Consider the following 19,620-nt stretch of genomic DNA (forward strand, 5'->3'; position numbering starts at 1 on the left):
CATGCAGCACCAGTCACGAAAATTAGGGGGTTAGTATCTCACACAGGACACACAAAAACTCAACACCCGATCCCTAACCGAATCCTAGTCCACGATTGTTTTCTCCGAGGCCAAGCTTCTGGTGGTTCTTCCGATATTTTAGTAACTTCTTCCACCAGTGTGTGTTTTTTGTGGGTCAGTCAAACGGGCACGAGACACCCGGACGTTTGCAGCGTTTACGTTCTTCTACACGCAACACAGGGTACCCTATCCCAACATTCAGGCAATTTGTTTTGATTTCGTTGTTAAGATTAGTGGGCGACCAAATAAGCGGACCTCGGACATTCTATTTTGTGTTTGCCGTTCCAACGCGCGTCGCTTATTTGGCCGCAGTGCCATCGGTGTCATAAAAGTAAGCTAAACCATGCATTTATTGGTTTCGAATATTAACTACGACCTTCTAAAATCTTTCTTTAATTCTTTTGTCGTTTTTGCGTAGAAACAATTTAGTAGAAACGAGAAACGATCCATTAATCGAGAGATCATGGTAAAAATTATCATTTTTATGGATTCAAAACAATTGTTTACATTAAAGAAAAACTCAACGTGTAGTTATTCGAATCGTGAAGGCAGTAATTCCACGTGAAATGGGCAAGTAAAGGGAACAAACTATATAAAGTATTACATCATTTGAGCATCGTTTGGCAATCAACAAAATGATAAACTATTTTCTCAGTATCACAGCACAGCGCAAAATAGAATCATCATCATGTTAAACAGAAAAAGATGCAATCAAATCGGAATGCTGCAGCCTGCAGTTTGCGATGAAGAGGGGCACGGAATGGAATTCAGGTTAGTTACTTTTATGACCGATGATTTAGAGCAAGTGATTGGAAGCATGATTTCGACAGGACGAACCGAACCGGACACAAAGTTAAACATCATCACAAAGGACACATTAGTCAACGAACGCGCTCAAGTCAAGTTCCAAACACTTACAGAATGAGCCATCACTTCGTTCCCACAGGCACGGTATCTGCAATCAATGTAAAGCATCCAGGTAATCGATCAGAGCGTTAGCGGAAAAGAATGTTTAAATTTGTTTAAATTGTCAACAGGCACATCGTTAAAACAGCACGGAAATTGACCATTATGCTGCTCTTTAAACGGGTGGTTCATTACAACCGTCACGCGGTGCAACGATTAAAACATGATCGTATCTTTCGCTGCCGTTTAGCGCTCCATTTGAGTGGGGTAATCCGACACCGTGTTAAAGGAGAGGGAGTCTGGTGTACATTACGGAGAGTAGAGTGTACGGAGGGTAGCTGGTGAGTTCATGCATACACGCACGCAAGGGTGTCCTCCCACCGGAGCCAAGTGGTGGCTAAGTGGGTGATAAAACGCATGTGAATCGTGATCGAGATGGGATGAGTCTTTTATCCGTGAGATGGGTGCTCGGGTTTGTGGGAATGCTTTACATCGTATGAGATACCGCCACGGAGCAACCGAGGACCGGATCACACCGAGTACGTGCCGCACACAACAATTAACCGGCCGACCGGAGTTGGAGCGATTAACGGCCGTGCCTTGCGTACGTAGATCGCCGTGCCGTGGTCCCTCTATCGATTGCTCCCCATCGGAACCGAACGGTCGTGGCGTGGTGCGAACGCAACGAAGTGATGCTGCGGCACACACTACTCCCGGAGGTAGTGCTGCAGGTGACTCAAATTACCTGTGATCACCAGTCGTCCCTTGGTGGCCGATAGTCGCGTTTCCCCGGTCAGGCGATGCTTCGTCCGGCACTGGTAGCTCTTGTAGCCATCCTCCGGGCCAACCTCGCGGATGTGTAGCTCTCCGGACGGTAGAACCATGTACTTGCCGTCTGCCGGTGTCGGGTCGATGTGAAAGATAAGGGAAAAATATGTTAGAAACTTCCAGCCCGGGGATGGAGCCTCTTCCCAGAACTACTCAGGCATGCACAGCCTCGCCGCTAATCATCCCACGAAACGGGGTGTCAAAAGGGGGACCATTTCACAGATAGCCTTTCCTGTCACTACAAATTAAGAAATCGTGGCCCACAACAAACCATAAAATGAAACGCATTCTAGGCTGCGTCTCCGACACGCAACCCTTCGGTAATAAAAGTATCACAACATCTAGATAATGCAGGCGAGTCCCCGAAGGCACGGTCAATTTACCCGCGTGACGATCCACCGTGTTGTTGATCTGATATGGCCCCGCGCTATTTGACACCGTCGTTTTGTGGAATGGGCATTCCTTGCTGTCGTGCTTCCGCCACAGGGGTTCCGCGCTAAGATCGGCATGCATTCGTACGCTGGCGACGTGAAGACAATCAACGACGGTGAAGACACCGCGTGTGGATAGGCAAGGAAATGCTACCGATGGTGGTCAAGTTTGACTGTAATTTCAGCCGACATTGCTTAATAACGGCGTACGCATTACCATCACATTATAGACCGACGGGGACGGAACTTCCTTCCCGGGAGGTTTCCCCTTCGGAGCGGTGTCTTCTTCGCGGTTGAATGTCTTCTGCTTCAGCGGGGTTGCCCCGTGCTATTGTGTTTGGTGGCCGCCGCCGTATGCAAATGGCTGAATCGTCGAGCCAGAACACGCACATCTCTTAACGGGCGGTTCCCTCGGGAACTGCGGAACTGTGGTCGAAGAAGCTAATGAGTTTTGTTTCGGCTTCAGTGATTCTTTCGAGCGGAACATACGATAATTGTAACTGCTTTGAACAAAATAGTGGCCAACAGAGTTGTCTCGGAACAGATTATCTCACCATTCAAGACTGTTATCTGATCATTTAAATTTAAAATATAGTATTTATCAACTGAATTATTTTCGAAGATTATTTTGACATGTTAACGCTTGAAAAAATGATAAAATAAAAATCATTATCTACTACAGTTTTGTTTAATTATTCTTGTCACAGGACTTTAGAGCTTTGATTTAGAGCTTAATAGGTATAACATTTGTGAGTAGAATATTTCATCATTAGCTTCAACTCCAACACAGCGAATCGAATCAAAAGTGATCATTAACCTTAAACGGCGCATATTTTACGGTTCTCTAATATTGATTCGATTCGAAGCGACATATAAGGCCCCTATAAATGGTGATCTCCAATCGAAATTCATTTAAGGCAAATTCTCGAAAAACTTTTCACACACGCGAGACAAAAAATGAGCTCCCCAAAAATCCAACTTTTTCCGGGGCTCATGACCCATTGTCGAGATTGAGGTTTGTTGTTGCAGTGGAAAGTAGCGCGTGGTTACATACACCGTGCATATCTCGTAACTCACAGTTTGCTGTTTGTAAACAGCGTGGTGCGATATACGTTCCCGGAGCGGCCCCCGTTATATTTTTGCCGGTCGGAACACGCGACCTGCTCCATCTCCTGGCGTTTCTGGGGCAGACGAATAGTTTTGAAACAACGCGGAGGTCTCGCCTAGGTTGAGTGCAGGCGCGCGCCGCGCCGCGAGTCGAGACGTTATTTATTTTGCTTCTATTTGTGCACCACCCCCTTTGGCGGAAGAAGGCGCACCGGGGGTGGCCAGCGTTCAATGAACTGCACCGGCACGGCAACCGGCGCACTGGAGCCGGAATGGCCAAAACGCTCGTAGCACGCTCGACACTAGCACGTGCTTTTACGTGTGCATGCACCACGGACGGTCCGTGGCCAGCACCGTGTGTCCAGGCGGAGAAGGTGGTGTAGGGTGTCCCGAAGAACCCGAACCAATTCCGAACGCGACCCGAATCGCAAACGCCAAAAAGGAGTAGATAAGCAGCAGCTTGTGTAGTGAGGAGTAGTGCTCCGTTTCGATCCTGGGGCCGCTTCCGTCCCGGCCGTGATCGTCGTACACATCGCCGTAGTAGTGTGTGACCCGCCTCACAACCTGTTGCACTGCTGCTCGGGTACACGTGCCGGGACCATGGCAACATAGGGGGGGCACCCTCCGTCGTCGGGGCGAAAAACACGGTCGCTCCATCAGGATCCTCTCTCTTGCAGTGTGTTCGTTCCTTGCATTGGCCCGCCGAAGCGGACATGCGCACCCGGGCCATTTTACGCGCGAAACCACACACCGAGACCTCCCTCACCAGTAAACGGGTAAAACCCGGAGGCAGGTGGCACAATCGGTTTTATGAATGACTGGCCGCGTTGTATATAAACAGAGCGGTGTAAACAAGCGCACACACACACACGTGCGGGGACATGCTTCCATCGGAAGGGTGGGGTGGGAGGAGGGGGTGGCTTCCAGTGGCCCAAGTGGGGGACTCGCAGTGTTTTGGCTCTGAAACGCGCTTCCAGCTGTCAAACTGTTCGCGGTTACGCGACTTCCGTAGCGCGACAGGACGATGTCGCGCGTTTTTGCAACGTTTTTGCACGATATTTGCAACACTTTTACTTTTCTTACGCCCGCCACGGGAAGTGGGTTGTTATCGGGGAGACAATTTGTGCAGATAATGATAACAAAAGCGCTGCAAGCGTAAGCAGCGTTCAATGACCCTGGTGATTAAGATCTGATCTTAATCATTCGTGTCAATTATTTCGGGTAGTTACAAAGCACAATAAAACTATGAGAAATTTGAATTATTTAACGGTCACTTTCTATTCCCGCAGCGGCCGCGTCAACCGTTTCGATTTCTAACTGCCAACGCGCTTCACGAGGGCGCGTTGGTGGCACCAAAAGACAGCATTTGACGGAGACCCATAAATTATTGTCTTCCGCTTTGGTTCCATCGTACGCCGCGAACGGGGAAGCGGCTTCGAAAAATGTGTTATCGCAATCTTCCACTCGCGGTCGTCGCGAATTATGTTGCTCTGGTTCCAACGAATCCGCCGGCTCGAGGAGGAGAGTCCGGACAGCTTCCAGCACACATCTGTTCACCAAATGTTGTGAACGGATCAGCGAAATGCGAACAGCGCGCGACTCGGCTTCATCTCTTTCCCGTTTTTTTCTCCACTCCGCACGAGCAACATTCTCAAACGTAGGTTGGCGTTGGCGCGGTAGGTAGGTGTCCGCTTGGGTGCCCGCTAAAAGCTAACTTGGCGACAGCCAGCACAGCTGCGCGATGATTGCGTAGATTGAATAAATGAGGCCATCAGTGGGAAGACATTCAACACCGGACACTGTAGTAGCTTGGCGGTGACCGTGCCCATCCGAGAACCACAAGATCCTAGGTTGTTTATGTTTCGCGGTACATCAGCCGGCACCCGGCCGAGCTGCCGGAAGAACGCCAGACCCCCAGGGGCGTGCATTACACGACCGTTTTTTAACGCCATGGGATGCAGAAAAACTACCCAAAACTTGAATTCGTGGTTTTAGGTTACGAAACCAGTGCGAAGGAAGACGGCACGGCCACGCACCTGCCGCCGTATGACCTCGCCCAGCGCCATCTGTCTCGATGCGCGAGGTGTGTTTCAGTTTTTCGATTTCGTTTTGAAATTTGCCCCATAAATTCACGCCGTAGAGTAAATGAATTTCGATTGGAGTGTCTTAACAGCTAACTACGCTAACACTAGAGTGTGGGAAGGAGGATCACGGGGATAAGGTAGGCCGTGAGGCCCGTAGAAGTTTGTGGAATTGGGAACTGGCGGAACATCGAACTAAACGAGCGAACGCAAGAGGAACTTAAACATCGAATCGAAAGAAAGCAGGGAAAAAGAAACGGCAAAGCTGGGAGAAATGAAGATCGCAGCACAGAAAAGAATTTAAAAAAAGGGGGAAACAAAGCACCAATCGGCCAATCCGTAGCAAATCACCCAAAACCTAGCCTAACAGTCAGAGAGTCAGAGAGGGATAACGTCTTCAAGATTAACTAAAAAGCATCCTGCGCAAAAGACCGACTGAGTGGAATGGAGTGGAACCCGAAGGCTGGGGTGTACGAATTTGGTGGTCCGAGAGAGTAACGGGGTTTACCGAACAGATCGTCCTTCTTGAAGCTCGTGCCATCGGTGGCCGTCCATTCGATTATCTCGACGTGATCGGCGACGAACGACGGTATCTGGCACTTGAACAGGGCCGTATTGCCGCGAATCACAAACACATCGTACACCTGGGCCTCGTAGTACTGGTTAACCACTGGAAGGGATTGTGGCAAGGGATTGATCAGTCATCCCGTTCAGTGGCCCGTTCAGAGAAATTTTGGAGAATGCCTAACCAAACTTTGAAAGCACCTTCTGAGTCTAACGTCTAAGCTGAAGCTCTAACCAAAGTACTAAGCGAGGGGAGGAACACGGAAGGACTTATTTGCCACCCGGAACCGTCTGCTACTACCGGTCGTGTCGTTCATTTCAATCTCCGCCCCATCGTCGGCGACCCAGGCCGTCACGCTGATAAAGTCCGCTATGAACGACGGTATGAGACACTTCAGGATGGCCGCATTCCCGTTCAGGACGTACTCGTCTATGACGCGCGTTTTGTAGAACTGATGAATGACTACGGGACGTAACATGAAAGGGAAACCTATTGCCAACCTCTTTGCGGGGAAATAAATCATGTAATGAGCGCGCAGGCAGGAAGAGGAACACTGTCAACGGTGCAACGGGGCCCAGGGGCGAATTACCAAAGTGACCGTCCGTAATGTGGTGATACTCTTCACCGTCGTCCGCCAACCATGCGTCGACGAACACGAAATCGGCAATGTACGACGGGATCAGACACTTCAGGATGGCCGCGTTGCCGTTCAGCACAAACTCATCGGTCAGCCTCGTTTGGTAGTACTGATGGACGACTAGGGAACGATTCGGACGGGGGACGATAGAAAAGTAGCAAACCATCGGTCATAAACACGAAACAATAAGGAGCATCAATTGGTCCGTTAGAAATGCGTCCAAGGAGGGAAGTAGAGAGGACAGCCCTATCAACGCAACCAACCCGTGTCGTCGCTGTCCATCGTGATGGTCTGATCGTCCACGTCCCACGAATCGATCGACAGGAAGTCCTGCAGAAAGGACGGCACCAAGCACTTCAGGATGGCCGTGTTTTTGACCAGCACAAACTCATCGTTCACGCGTATCTGATAGTTTTGCTGCACAACTGAATTTCCGGGGCGGGTAGAAACAATCGTAATGCAAATTAAAAAGCTTAAAGTAAAGTCAGAAAGGGTATCCGAAAGCGGCACAAGGAAAAAAGGGCCCGGTGGTCTCATGATTTTCACCGTCACGCTCGGTATCACCGCCCGGGTAGTACTCGGTTCCGTCGGAATCGGACCAAACATCGACCGCCACGAAGTCGGCAACGAAGGACGGGATCTCGCACTTCATGATGGCCGAGTTGCCCCGTATGACGTACTCGTTATCCGCTTCCGCTTCGTAGCTTTGAATGACAACTGGTGACCAGAACGGGGGAAGGTTCAAAAATTGGTCGGAGCCCTCGAGACAAACTAATTGCACAACGGGGGGAGGACACAGTGTACGGAACGAAATGGAACAGCCGGATTGGGACAGTGACAAATCGGGATGTATCTATCATATTGTTGTTCTCCCGGCTAACCCGAGTCGTCCGGGTTGCTCCGAAGGCTATACTCGTCGCCGTCGCCGTTGATCCACGCATCGATCGTGACAAAGTCCGCAATGAACGATGGGATTTTACACTTCAGTATCGCCGAGTTACCACGAATGATGTACTCGTTTTCGGCCTCCGTCTGATAGAACTGATTTACGACTATTTCGGCCGGCCGCGAGGGGGATTAAAAATGGAAGAAAAACCAAAGAACCACGGTAAGGTAAACAGACTACGCGCCAAGTAGGGATCGGATAGAGGGAACGGTGTCGGTAGCAGAGGTGGCCATTTGCAACAACCGTCATCTTGCGCTCCCGCCGGGTATTCCTGGCCGTCACTGTCAATCCATGCTTCCACGAACACGAAGTCGGCAATGAACGACGGCACCTTGCACTTCAGAATGGCCGCGTTCCCTCGGATGACGTACTCGTTTTCACCGTCCGTCTGGTAGAACTGGTTAACCACTGCGTGCGCGCAAATTTCGATATGAGGTAGGTAAAACAGAAGGCAGAAAGAAATGAGGGGCGAAATTTAGGGAACATCTGAAGCCAGTGCAACGAGACCAGGAAGTGGGGATAACCCTAGTGGCTGCCTTAAAACTACTCCTTAGCGGCATCATTCGCACCGTTACGATCATCGTCGTCGTCACCGTGATAATGGTACTCATTCCCGTCACTATCTAGCCACGTTTCGACGTGCACGAAATCGGCGATGAACGACGGAATTTTGCACTTCAGGATGGCCGAGTTTCCGCGAATGATGTACTCATCCTCGGACCCCGTTTGGTAGTACTGATTAACGACTGAAAGCGACCCGGGGACGGAAGAAAGAATAAAATATAAAACACGGCAAAGATCTAGCGGGAATCGTTGCCAAAAAAACAAGACAGAAAAGAATCCATCAGACGCCGCGCGGGTTTGTGTGATTCGGGAATCAGGGAGTTATGGGAGTCAGCGGATCGGCTGTCGTGCATATACGTTGAAATCTCATTTTGTGGTGCCCGTTCTCTAACCGTAACTCTCAGACTGCTCAAGTTCGTTGCCTTCCTCATCGATCCAGGACTCGACGCGGACAAAATCGGACACAAACGAGGGGATGGAACACTTGAGAATGCCCGAGTTGCCCCGTATCACGTACTCGGTGAGGATCTCCGGCTGATAGTGCTGGTTGATGACTGAAGAGCGAGGGAAACGATAGAAAATAGCACCAGAAATGAAAGTAAAGCTTAACCGAAACTTAAATTTTCAACCAAATAGGACAGCAAATAATCAAAGGAGACACAGTTCACATGAAGGGAATCGGCAAGGAGTTGAGAGGCCTCCGACGACGACAACCGGCGCCAGTACCGTAACTTTCTGACGGAATTTCATTGTTTTCCTCATCAATCCACGCCTCGACACGCACGAAGTCGGCCACGAATGACGGAATCGAGCACTTCAGGATGGCGGAGTTGCCCCGGATCACGTACTCCATCAGAATGTCGGTGCCGTAATGCTGATTAATCACTGCCGAATAGGAGCAAGCGCACCGCGAGATGTTTACCGAGAGAGAGAAACGCAGCGAAGGAAATCATAAGCAAGCAAGAGAAAATGTAACACGAACACTGACGGCGGACCAACAAGGAACAGGAACAGGGTGGCAGGATATGGATGTCGCAGTGAAAGGATGAAAGCTCTCCTGTACCGGTGTCGAAGGTGGACGCATTGTACACGATACCGTCGCTTCCGATCCACGACTCTACCTTCACAAAGTCCGTCACAAAGCTGGGGATGTTGCACTTCAGGACGGCCGTATTGCCCCGGATGACGTACTCGGACACTACCTCCGCCTCGTAGTACTGATTGACGACTAATTGGGCAAACGTTTGGGCAACAAATTAGAACCGAACCGAGGAAAGGATAATAATTTGATGACGAACATTCGGAAGGACCAGTTCGGAAAGGACAGCTTCTGGGGGGGGTCTACTACCGAGACGTCACGCGAAACAAACCAATTTCCAAATCGTGTTCCCCGTCACCGCGGCTACGGTTACGGTCCAGTTGGTGGTACACAGTGCCGGCGTCATCGTTCCACGACACCACCCCGACAAAATCGGCCACAAACGACGGGATGGAACACTTGAGGATGGCCGAATTCCCGCGAATAACGTACGCATTGTTTACCTCCGAGTCGTAGTACTGCTGTACGACTGCGATTGGAAAAGACCCGAGACCAAATCAGGGAAAATAAGGAATCATGCCTAAAACCGGACCGGAGGATAAAGACTTTGCGGAAGGATTTCAGGAGGAACCCGGGGCGCCATAAAACAAACCCTCGTCGGTGGAGTTCGAGTAAAAGCTATCGTTCGTGTCCGTGTGCCAAGACACGATCTTGACGAAGTCGGCCACATACGACGGTATCTGACACTTGATCAAAACTGCATTCCCGCGGATCGCGTACTCCTTGTTCACGTCCACATCGTAGTACTGGGCGATCACTGATGGGTGAAAGAGATCGAGTCGCAATTAGAGCAACCGATGATCAATACCGCGCACCCGTCGTAGGGTGCGGCATCCGATGATTCACGGCGCGCCACAACAGCGAACACGACGCTCGCTGGCGTCGTTTATCTACAATCTTGACGGGATGATTCATCTGGCACACTGCCTTGTCTGACGGAAAAGGTCTAATCCAAACGAAATGAGTAACGGGACAAGTAAAACTCAAAATCCAAATCCATGGGTTCGATGCTCTGGATACTGCGACGAAGGACCGGGTGTGTGGTGGAAACCGAAACATCCTAATCCTAATCCGGGTGCCGAACGGTGGGCGAACTACCGTAAGAATCGGCCGAGTAGACGTGGCTGTCGTCCTCCTGCTGGTCACCGCTGGTCCACGAAACTACATCAACAAAATCCGCCACGAACGATGGTATCAGACACTTGAAGATGGCCGCGTTGCCCAGGATGACGTGCTCCTTGTTGACGTCCACTTCGTAGTACTGAGACACGACTGGTGGTGGCCCCAAGACACAACGCGGGTGAGGGTGAAGAAAAACGGTACGGATTTTACAACAAGCACAGGGGAGAAAAAACCGAAATCCTATCGAGAACCCTAACCCATCGGACACTTCTCGGAGCCACCAACCGGCATCTTGCGAATTGGCCCTTGTTTTTCGTCAGTTTTGCCGCAAAACATTCTCCTGAAAAGGTAGCCGTCAGCATGAATGTGAAAATAAGCGGTTCGAAACATCTGCCAGCCGAGGATCTCCTCCGGATGACGGTGCGTGTTCCGGGTGTATCCCGTTTCGAATGGTTACACACGCCTCCTTGCCGTTGGTTGAATACGGTGCGCATGTGGGCCCCCCCCGTGGTTTGGGGTTATTAATCCGCTCGTTATCCTTATCATCACGTAGACGGACGAACACTCTTTATGATACACATTTTTCTGCTGGTTGTTTGATGGCCACCGAACATACACTCCATCGCTAGGAACTGCACTTTACACCCTTTCGCCCTCTCAGACACTCTTCGGCCTTTAAGAGGGCATCTTCTATCGTATCACTTTTCTTTCTTCCACATCGCGATCTTCTTCTAGTTGGTAAGTGATTACCTCTTAGACAATGCTCCCACCTTGCCACATAATCACTAGAGAACTTCAATCTTATCTCCGTCCGGATTGCTGCGATGCATTCTGCTTTAAGCTCATTCATATTCCATCAACGTAGGCCGCTCCTTCGCGCAGCTGCACGCACTTCACCGGGGGCGAAACGCATGTTCCGCTTCAAACGGTCGTCCGCCCGCTTCACTTTCTTGGCCCCGGCGCACGAAGCGCATTCCGGCGCCCACACACACACGCACACGTTCCATTCTGGTGATCTTCTTTTCGTTTCCTTCGCATGTGAAGGACTACGCTTCACACGTTTTCGGCTTCGCTACACCGCCCGCCCGCTTCGACCTTTTCCGGCGCCCACAACACATCGGTCACAATACACCCTTGCGGAACCATCTGTACTGGCCCCGCAGGCCAGTACAGAAATGCCCGAAACACTTGGCACAGTGGGACGATCAATCTGCCGATCAGCATTATCCTTGCTGCGTGTGTAGTTGTGACGTTTCAGCGCGGCTTCGATGCCAACTACGATCCTTGTGGCTTGGCAGATGTTTCGTCGATTTTCACATTCAGCCAGCAGCGCCAAGGCAGAGCTACTTACCGGCCCGTACGTTGACATCGCGCGAGATCACCGATCCGAACTGGTTTTTGGCCATGCAGGCGTAGACCTGGGCGTGCACCTCCTGCCGGTAGTCCTCGGCACGGAACGGCGGAAACACGAGGTTTCCGTTCGGCAGAATCTGCCGCAGTCCGGGCACGTCACCGACCGCCGTTCCATCGCTACGGATCCAGATCATTTCCGGGGGCGGATTGCCGGTAGCGCTGCACTCGACGACGGCGCCGGTCGAGTTGGAAAAGTCAATGCGGTTGGTCGGTTCCTTCAGGAAGACGGGACCTTTCGAGTCATCCACCTTGCCGGCTGCCGATACTCCTGTGGACCATAAACCATGGAAAATTGATGAATTGATGTACGAAACATTGTTTTAAACACACTCGCACACACTGGCGCAATCGATCGGGAGATCGGTGTTCGATTTTACAGAGGGTGCTAAAAATATCCATCCATCTGTTCGAACATAGCATGCCGTGAATAGCGAGAGTGAGCTAAAAGAATCACCAATTTCATCAATTACGATCAGAATCGTGTGAATTGGTGGCCCTCGGCAATCCAGACCAGAAGCTGCAGCTGATGCCGTTGCAAAAAAGAAAAAAAGAACTGGAGCACTACTCACCATTGAGACAATTGAATCCACTTAATAGGCAGAACAACGCGATTGCGAGTGCCGCGGTACGCGACATGTCGCGTCCCATCACCATCTTTGCGGATGCTTCTTTTACGTGCAGATGTGTTTCCTTTTCGGCGGATTTGGTTTTGTTTCGGTCACTTCAAAATGGCACACTCGTAGAGCACACGGTAATGGTATGGTAACCACTGAAACGCACTTTTGCAAACGCACAGTCCCTGGAGACACCCGCTCTCGCTCGTCCAAAAAGGACCAAACGGGCGGCGACCACCGGATACACTTCGCTTCGGCGGCGAAGGATACGCCTGAAATGGAGAGCGACACCCACCGTGGCAGAAAGAGAAAGAAAGAGAGGGAGGCGTGAGCGACGCATGGAAGAAAATCTAATCGATACGCAGGACATTAAGGAACAAAGCCGAGCACCGTAACGCCACAAACGTGAATTCCGAATCCGTGTTTCCAAATATGGAACCGAAATCACCGTTTTCCGCACCTTCACCGCGGGTGTGTGAAGGAAAATTTTCACGCACGCCTGCGACGCGACGGCAAATGGATGGAAAATGGAACGGGGCAGGAAAAAGGATGTGTCCGTGTGCTCGGTTCTCGGTGTCCGGTGGCGCTCCTTCTTTGCTTGCGCAATTGGCGTACCTCAGCCTAGTAGTCGGTAGTCGATTCACAGCTCACGGGATGGCAAATTTTTCGGATCACAAAAGAACGCCCGGATATTCTGTGGAAATTTTCGCACGACGGATACGATGAAAAACCCTCCCGAACCCTTTGACGGACTATTTACTCTGCGCGATGCTCGAAGCTGTCAAAATCGCAGCAAAGCAAATTCGTTCCAGCCGCTGGAAATGAACGTGGCCCAAAACATAGTGGTCCAAAACATAGTGGCCCAAAAGTTGTTGCACAAAATGTTGCACTACTGCACTGTGGGAAAAAGCGGTCACAAAGCAACTTTAAATAGTTTATCGTTTCCTAAGCGTGTTTTATCCGATTTTAGTTATACTTTCCTAAAATAGTGAAGTTATCTATGACCAATTCGAATTTTTAGCGTTCTGCGTTGCGTAGATTCCGAGAATTGATCTGTCACTGGGGAGCAGTCACTATAAGCATAGGCACAATAAACCCTAGAATAAGGATAACTCATTGTATCACATTAGTGCATTATTGGAAAAATAAAGGGCAGCCCTCCGGTTGTACCAGAGTCTATTTATATTTAAAAAAATCGATATCCATACGTATCAATACAACCCTGGAATACGGTCGATATCCTTAGGTATCAGTACAACCCTGGACTACGGTCGCGTGATCCTGCCTTTTTGACATTCATTCTGACAGCGCGGTTTTTAATACTGTTTTGATCTAGCCGGCGTCGCTTTGTGAAGTTCTGAATACAAATCAGTTTTTGCAAAGAGAAAATTCGTAGAAAACATGAGCCTAAACGATTTTCCCGATGAAGTAAGTAATTCACAGCATCTAGTAAAGTAGGTTTCTAACAATTGTTTGTTTTCGGCAGGTTTTATGCCAGATTTTCGATAACCTCGATATCTACGAGCTTAAGTTAGCGTCCCGCGTGTGTCGGCGTTGGTCGACGCTTACTTTTTCCGAGCGAAGAATGGACCGCGTGTTTTTGAAGCCGCGTTCCGATTCTGATTTTTTGTCCAAAACTAAAAGAAACTACCGCAACATTCGTCAACAGTGGAAGGAAGATGATAATGATGAGTTTAAAAGCTTAGTATGGTTACAGCGCAAGCTAAAGCCTAATGTTCGAGTGTTAGATATTTTGTCTGATGCAACTTCCGAGCAATTACGATTGCTTCTGCTGGAAGCACCTGAGGTACAGCATTTGTCGATTGGTGTTATTACCTACTGCAACTGCGGAACGAATGGGCCGTTCCCGGTTTTACCGAAGTTGACATCGCTGAAGTTGGTCCAGCCAATAGAAGATCACTTTGACTTTTTCCGTAAGACCATGCCAAATTTGCAGAGTCTTAATATGAACTGTGCATCTGATTTTGAACTGAAAGTATGGAAACACCTGAGCGGACAGTTGAAATTAGCTAATGTGCGTGCTTTTCTTAGAAAATATATCGACCCTTTCCTGGAGCTAACGTTCCCACTCTTGGAGGATTTGTCCATGAATAAAGACAACTGGCCAATGTTACTAGTACAGTTAGATTCAGGAAAAAGTCATGCTTTTTTCCAAAGGCACCCCTTGCTTCGAAAACTCTCCATCCGCATTGATATTCCGCTAGAATGCGTGGAAGCAATTACTCGTCACTGTCCTGAGTTAACTTATCTACACCTTAATCTAAACAATCCGGAAGAAGGTTTTTTAAAGTCGCTGGAGCAGCTAACTAAGCTGAAGGTAAGCAAATGAAACACACAATAAAAAAAATGTACTCAATATGTTATTTTTGCAGCATCTTTCAATAGACGAACCAGAAGATGCAGGAGGATATATGGAGATACTGGCGCAGCTATCTGGGCTGAGGGTAAGCAAATGGAACACAAAAAGGAACATTTGACTCAATATACTATTTCTTGCAGCACCTGTCAGTACAGGGAGAAATGGACAGAAAAATGTTTCGTGGAGCTCTCAAGCCTCTCGAAATCGTTGAATTAAAGGTCAGGCGTCCTGGAGTGCTGCTCGAGAACCTTTTTGAAGTGGCGCCGCAATTGAACTCTCTGAAACTCAAGCACGGCAATCACGATCATTTGCAGTTACAGTTTATCTGCGAGAACTTTTCGTATCTCCAACACTTAGAAGTGAACGTGAAAGAAGTGGTAAGTTGAGCCATCGATTATTGACCTTAGTGGCCACAAAGGCCCCGTTTTAATTGTTTTGATTTCCTCCGTAGATTGCAGGCGACAATTCTGTACCATTCGATAGATTGGCCCACTTGCAGGAACTTAAAATATCGTGCGCCACCAAAATTAATTACATTCATCACAAAACCCTCCGGTGCTTGACAATATCGTACAGTGAGGTAAGAGTATATTGTATCAGAGAGAGCAATCAAGGGTTTAATAGGATAAATTCTTCCCAACTCTTTCATCGCCTGATGTTGCATCTTCGATAACAGATAACCGATGATGACCTTAACAAGATACCGCGCAAGTTCCCTTTGCTAAAGAGATTGAGCCTCGTTAGCTGTTCCAAGGTGTCGATGACTGGTGTCAAACGGCTACATAAATTGATGGCCTCTTGCAGAATCGACTATGACAAAAAACGCTTCTATGCAGTTAAAGATGATAGTTCGAATTGAAAGACGCCGCAATGGAAAGAAGGTGCAGCTTCGGAAGGAGATCAACTTTAGTGTTATGATTCAAGTAAAAAGACACTCATCTAATCTTCGATTACCGGTATTACACCGATTTGAACGACGCGAGTGCCGTGTGAAGAAAATCCATAATAAATTTAAATTTTATAGCCTTAACCCCAAATGTCTATTTCGGCGGGGTCTGTCACTATCAAACGTTTTAATAAGAGTTTATGGGTTGGATACTTAATTGTTTCATTGTTTCAAAATTCCCACAAACGATGGAAACATGAAAACATCGATTTCTCATCGACTCATCGACCACATTTTGACGTCTGAACATCTGACAGTTGGATCGAAGAAGAAAAATAAACAATCACAGCCAACTAGGATAAAAGGAAATAAACTTTAATGGTAGCTTTAATTTGCTTTAACGTTCTTTAAAAGTGTTTCTAATCGAACCAACGCTTTCATGTGCTAGATCAACGCCACACCATGAATATTCCGCTCAAGGTCCTGGTGCGTTTGGCGCCGTCCACACCGGAAGGGGATAATAAAACATCCTCGCAGTCCTCGCCGGAACAGGACGAGGATGAGAACTGCCTGCGGTGCGCAGGAGGTCGCACGTTTCGGTTCTCGCACATCTTTCGCACCCCGATCGCGAACCAGGAGCTCTACTTCGAGTCGATCGCCTGCCTGATGGAATCCGTGCTCGAGGGCTACGATTTCTCCGTCGTCACTTACGGTGCGCGGGGCACAGGAAAAACGTTCACGCTCTACGGTGGGCCCGCGAGGAGTAGTGGCGATGGAACGACGACCACCGGTGGAAGCGAGGGGATCGTGCTGTGCTTCGTACGTGATCTCTTCTGTCGACTCAGTGCCCACCCGGAGCGTATGTTTTCGATCAGCATAGCGTGGAGCGAAATAACCGCCGACGGCGATGTGATCGATGTCCTGGAAAACGCGGCCATGGTACAGTGCTTCTCGGTGGAGGACACATACGCCCTGCTCGGTCTGGGGTTGCAACGGCGCAACGGCGAGAATCACAGCATCCTAAGCTTGATACTGGAGCAACAGTGGACCTCCATTGGTGGCCTGAACCAGCATCGCCAATCGACCGTGAGCTTTTGCGATTTGCGCGGAACGCAGCGCGTAACAGACTCCGAATCCGCCGGCGTACCGAACGATTCTGGTTTGCGTAAACTGGAAGACATCGTAATCCGTCGAAACGAGCAGTACAATGAGTCCGTGCTGACGGCATTCCTGAAGGATTCGTTCGGGGGTCGAGCGCAAACGCTGTTGCTCCTGTGCGTCGATGCCTCCAAGCTCGACACCGACAGCACTCAGCGTGACCTTCAGTTCGGGGAGCGGGCCGAGGAGATTGTGAATCACGTCGTCATGAACACGTTCTCCGACAACAACGTGCCGATGGTGGCGATGAACGAAGATCTCGGAACGGGCAACACGAATCTCGACGGACTGTACTTTGCTTCGCAGCAGTGGGTGAAGCTGCTGAAGAATGCCGAAACCCTGTTCACCAAGCTGTTTAGCACGTGTGAGCTGAGCCAACCGGAACGGAACCAAATCGAGGAGTGGCTCTACCTGAAGGCGGAATGCGACGATTGTTTCAGCTCGACCGACATCAGTCTGCAGGCCGGTACGCAACCGACCCGCATGTGTCTCGGACCGATCGAAGAAATCGACGAAGTGGAGGATACACTGCAAAGCAGCGGCAAGGAACAGTTTCCCTCCGACAACGAGAGCGATTCCGATCTGTGCACGCACCTAACGGACGTGAGCGAACGAATCCAGAGCTACATCAAAACGTTTCAATCGAAGACGAACCTGTTGATCACGGAAAAGTATGAGGAATTTATGCGGACGCACCCACCGGTTCCGGTGAGTGGCGACTCGGGAGAGCACGACGGCAGGGAACGACCAACACTGGCTGGCGAGGGGGAAAACAAAGTGTTGCACAATCCTGCCCGCCGAAAGTCCATCTTTGATGGCGATACGGTAAGCAGCAACGAACTGGCGTTGATACTGCCGCTCAAAGGTGACCCGCAGCCTGCCAAAGGGCTCGAAAAGAAGCTCGAAACTCTCGGCGGCAATCTGCGCATCTGTCAGGCAAGCGTCGAATCGCTGCACGCCCAGATCGAAGAGGTGCGACGCACGATCGCACTGAAGCAAAAGTATATCGATGATCTGATCGAGAACAGCGAAACGCGCTCGGTTGCCAAGTCGCGGTTCAGCAAAAAGAAGCACAAGCTCGAAGCGGAGTACGAGAAGGCCAAAAAGCAACTCCGGAAGGCGGTGGTCAGTGGCACGGACAAGGACGAAATCAATCGCCTCAAAAGCCAAACGTCCCAACTCGAGCAACGGCTGAAGGATCTCGAATCGATCGCTTTCATAGCGGGCGAAGCGGGTAGCAAGAAGAAGAAGCTGCCGCAATCGATCAAGGACTCGCAGAAGCAGCTCGAGGTGCTGCAGCGATTGCTGAAGAAAGAACTGGACCGCAAGGAGAGCCTCGAAAAGGAACTCGACACGGTGCAGCGCGAGGTGGCGCGCACCGGTCGCACCTCGAGCAGCGGGGCGCCCCTGCCGGAGGTCAACGAAAGCCGCAGTAAGATACGCAACATGAACGATCGCATCTCGCACATCGAGCACGTGCTGAAGGAAAAGTCGAGCAACCTGAAGCGGTACGTAAACAAGCGGAGCGCCGAGAAGGAGTCGTTGCGCTGCGAGATACGCAATCTGCGAAGGACACGCGACCATCTGGTCGACCAACGCTGCCAACTGGACCGTAAGCTCCGTGAGGAAAAGCGACCATCGTTCGAGGAGGAACGCAAACTAGTCGAGTGTGACGAAGCGATCGAGGCGATCGACGCGGCGATCGAGATGAAGAACGAGCTGATATGTGGCCGGCGCAGTATCGATACGGACGAAAGTTTGCAGCGCGAAAAGGGCGAACAGATGCTGATGGCGCGACTGAACAAGCTGTCGGCGGACGAAATGCGAACGTTGCTGTACAAGTACTTCCAGAAGGTGGTGGACCTGAAGGAGGCGAGCCGGAAGCTGGAACTGCAGTTCATCAGCCTCGAGCGGGAGAAGGACGCTTGGGAGTGGCAGGAAAAGATTCTCACCAACACCATCCGGCAGACGCGGCTCGAGAAGGAACGCTCGATCGTGGCGCTGCAGAAGCAGCACGAAACGAAGCTGAACCTAATGCTGCGCCACTTTGCCGCCGATACGTCGGCCTCGATCTCCAGCACGCTACCGGATGCCACGCTTCCGCCGTACCACACGCAGACGGCCGAGTTTGTGCTCGGGTCCGGTGCAACGCGCTACCATCACATCAATCACGTGCACCACTACGATACGGATAGTGCCGGTGAACCGGTGCTGCGGAGTGGCCACACCTCGAAACAGCTCGCACACTACAAGGCGGCCAGCGGAAGTGGCGCACTGCCGGTCGCGGCGGGAACGAGTGGCACTATCAGTGTACAGGCGGCGCTACCACCGGCACCGATCGTCACCGAGAAGGATCACCGGCCGAAGAGTAAACTGTTCTCGAAACTGCAGGTCCTGTCCCGTTACAGCGACAAGCGCAAAATTTTCCAATCCGACATCCCGCAACAGAACCTCAAGCAGTTGCAGGTCTCGTCACGACCCTCGCTGACCAAGGTTACGCGCGAGAAGAACAAGATCATCATCCAGAGCGACGGTGGAAGCAAATGAAAAATGGAGCATCCGCACATCGCCAATTTGTCTCTCTTTGAATCTCGCTGTGTTCCTGTCGCTCTCTTTCTGCATTTAACGTTAGATTAAGCTATAACTCTAGAAAAGTGGTAGATTTCACCCCGGCGCGTTTGTTTGGTCATCTGCTGGACCCTGCAGAGTGAACTCAGAAACGAACCAAGCGTGTTTACGAAACCTGAAGAATCACCTATTATCTTCCAAATCACACAGAGATGAATATAATGAGTGTCTATGTGGTCAATGCAGTAGCACATC

The 19,620-nt window shown here is 50.2% G+C and overlaps 2 protein-coding genes across 2 annotated transcripts in view; one reads left to right on the forward strand and one right to left on the reverse strand.

Annotated features, from left to right (window-relative positions):
- Positions 1 to 12,413, reverse strand: part of LOC128278403 (cell adhesion molecule Dscam2) — a 43,720-nt gene extending 31,307 nt beyond the window's left edge. The window contains exons 1-4 of the mRNA XM_053017132.1: positions 12,329 to 12,413; positions 11,698 to 12,027; positions 9,496 to 9,693; positions 1,712 to 1,861 (exon numbers count right to left, since the gene is read on the reverse strand). Coding sequence (XP_052873092.1) covers positions 1,712 to 1,861; positions 9,496 to 9,693; positions 11,698 to 12,027; positions 12,329 to 12,413 — 763 coding nt within the window. The remainder of the gene's footprint in view (positions 1 to 1,711; positions 1,862 to 9,495; positions 9,694 to 11,697; positions 12,028 to 12,328) is intronic.
- Positions 12,414 to 16,101: 3,688 nt separating this feature from the next.
- On the forward strand, positions 16,102 to 19,488 carry LOC128267430 (kinesin-like protein costa). The gene has a single exon (XM_053004263.1). The coding sequence runs from the start codon at positions 16,102 to 16,104 to the stop codon at positions 19,342 to 19,344; it is 3,243 nt and encodes a 1,080-aa protein (XP_052860223.1). The 3' UTR covers positions 19,345 to 19,488.
- Positions 19,489 to 19,620: the final 132 nt, after the last annotated feature.

The sequence above is a fragment of the Anopheles cruzii genome, chromosome 2 (genome assembly GCF_943734635.1).
Source record: "Anopheles cruzii chromosome 2, idAnoCruzAS_RS32_06, whole genome shotgun sequence".
NCBI lineage: Eukaryota > Metazoa > Arthropoda > Insecta > Diptera > Culicidae > Anopheles > Anopheles cruzii.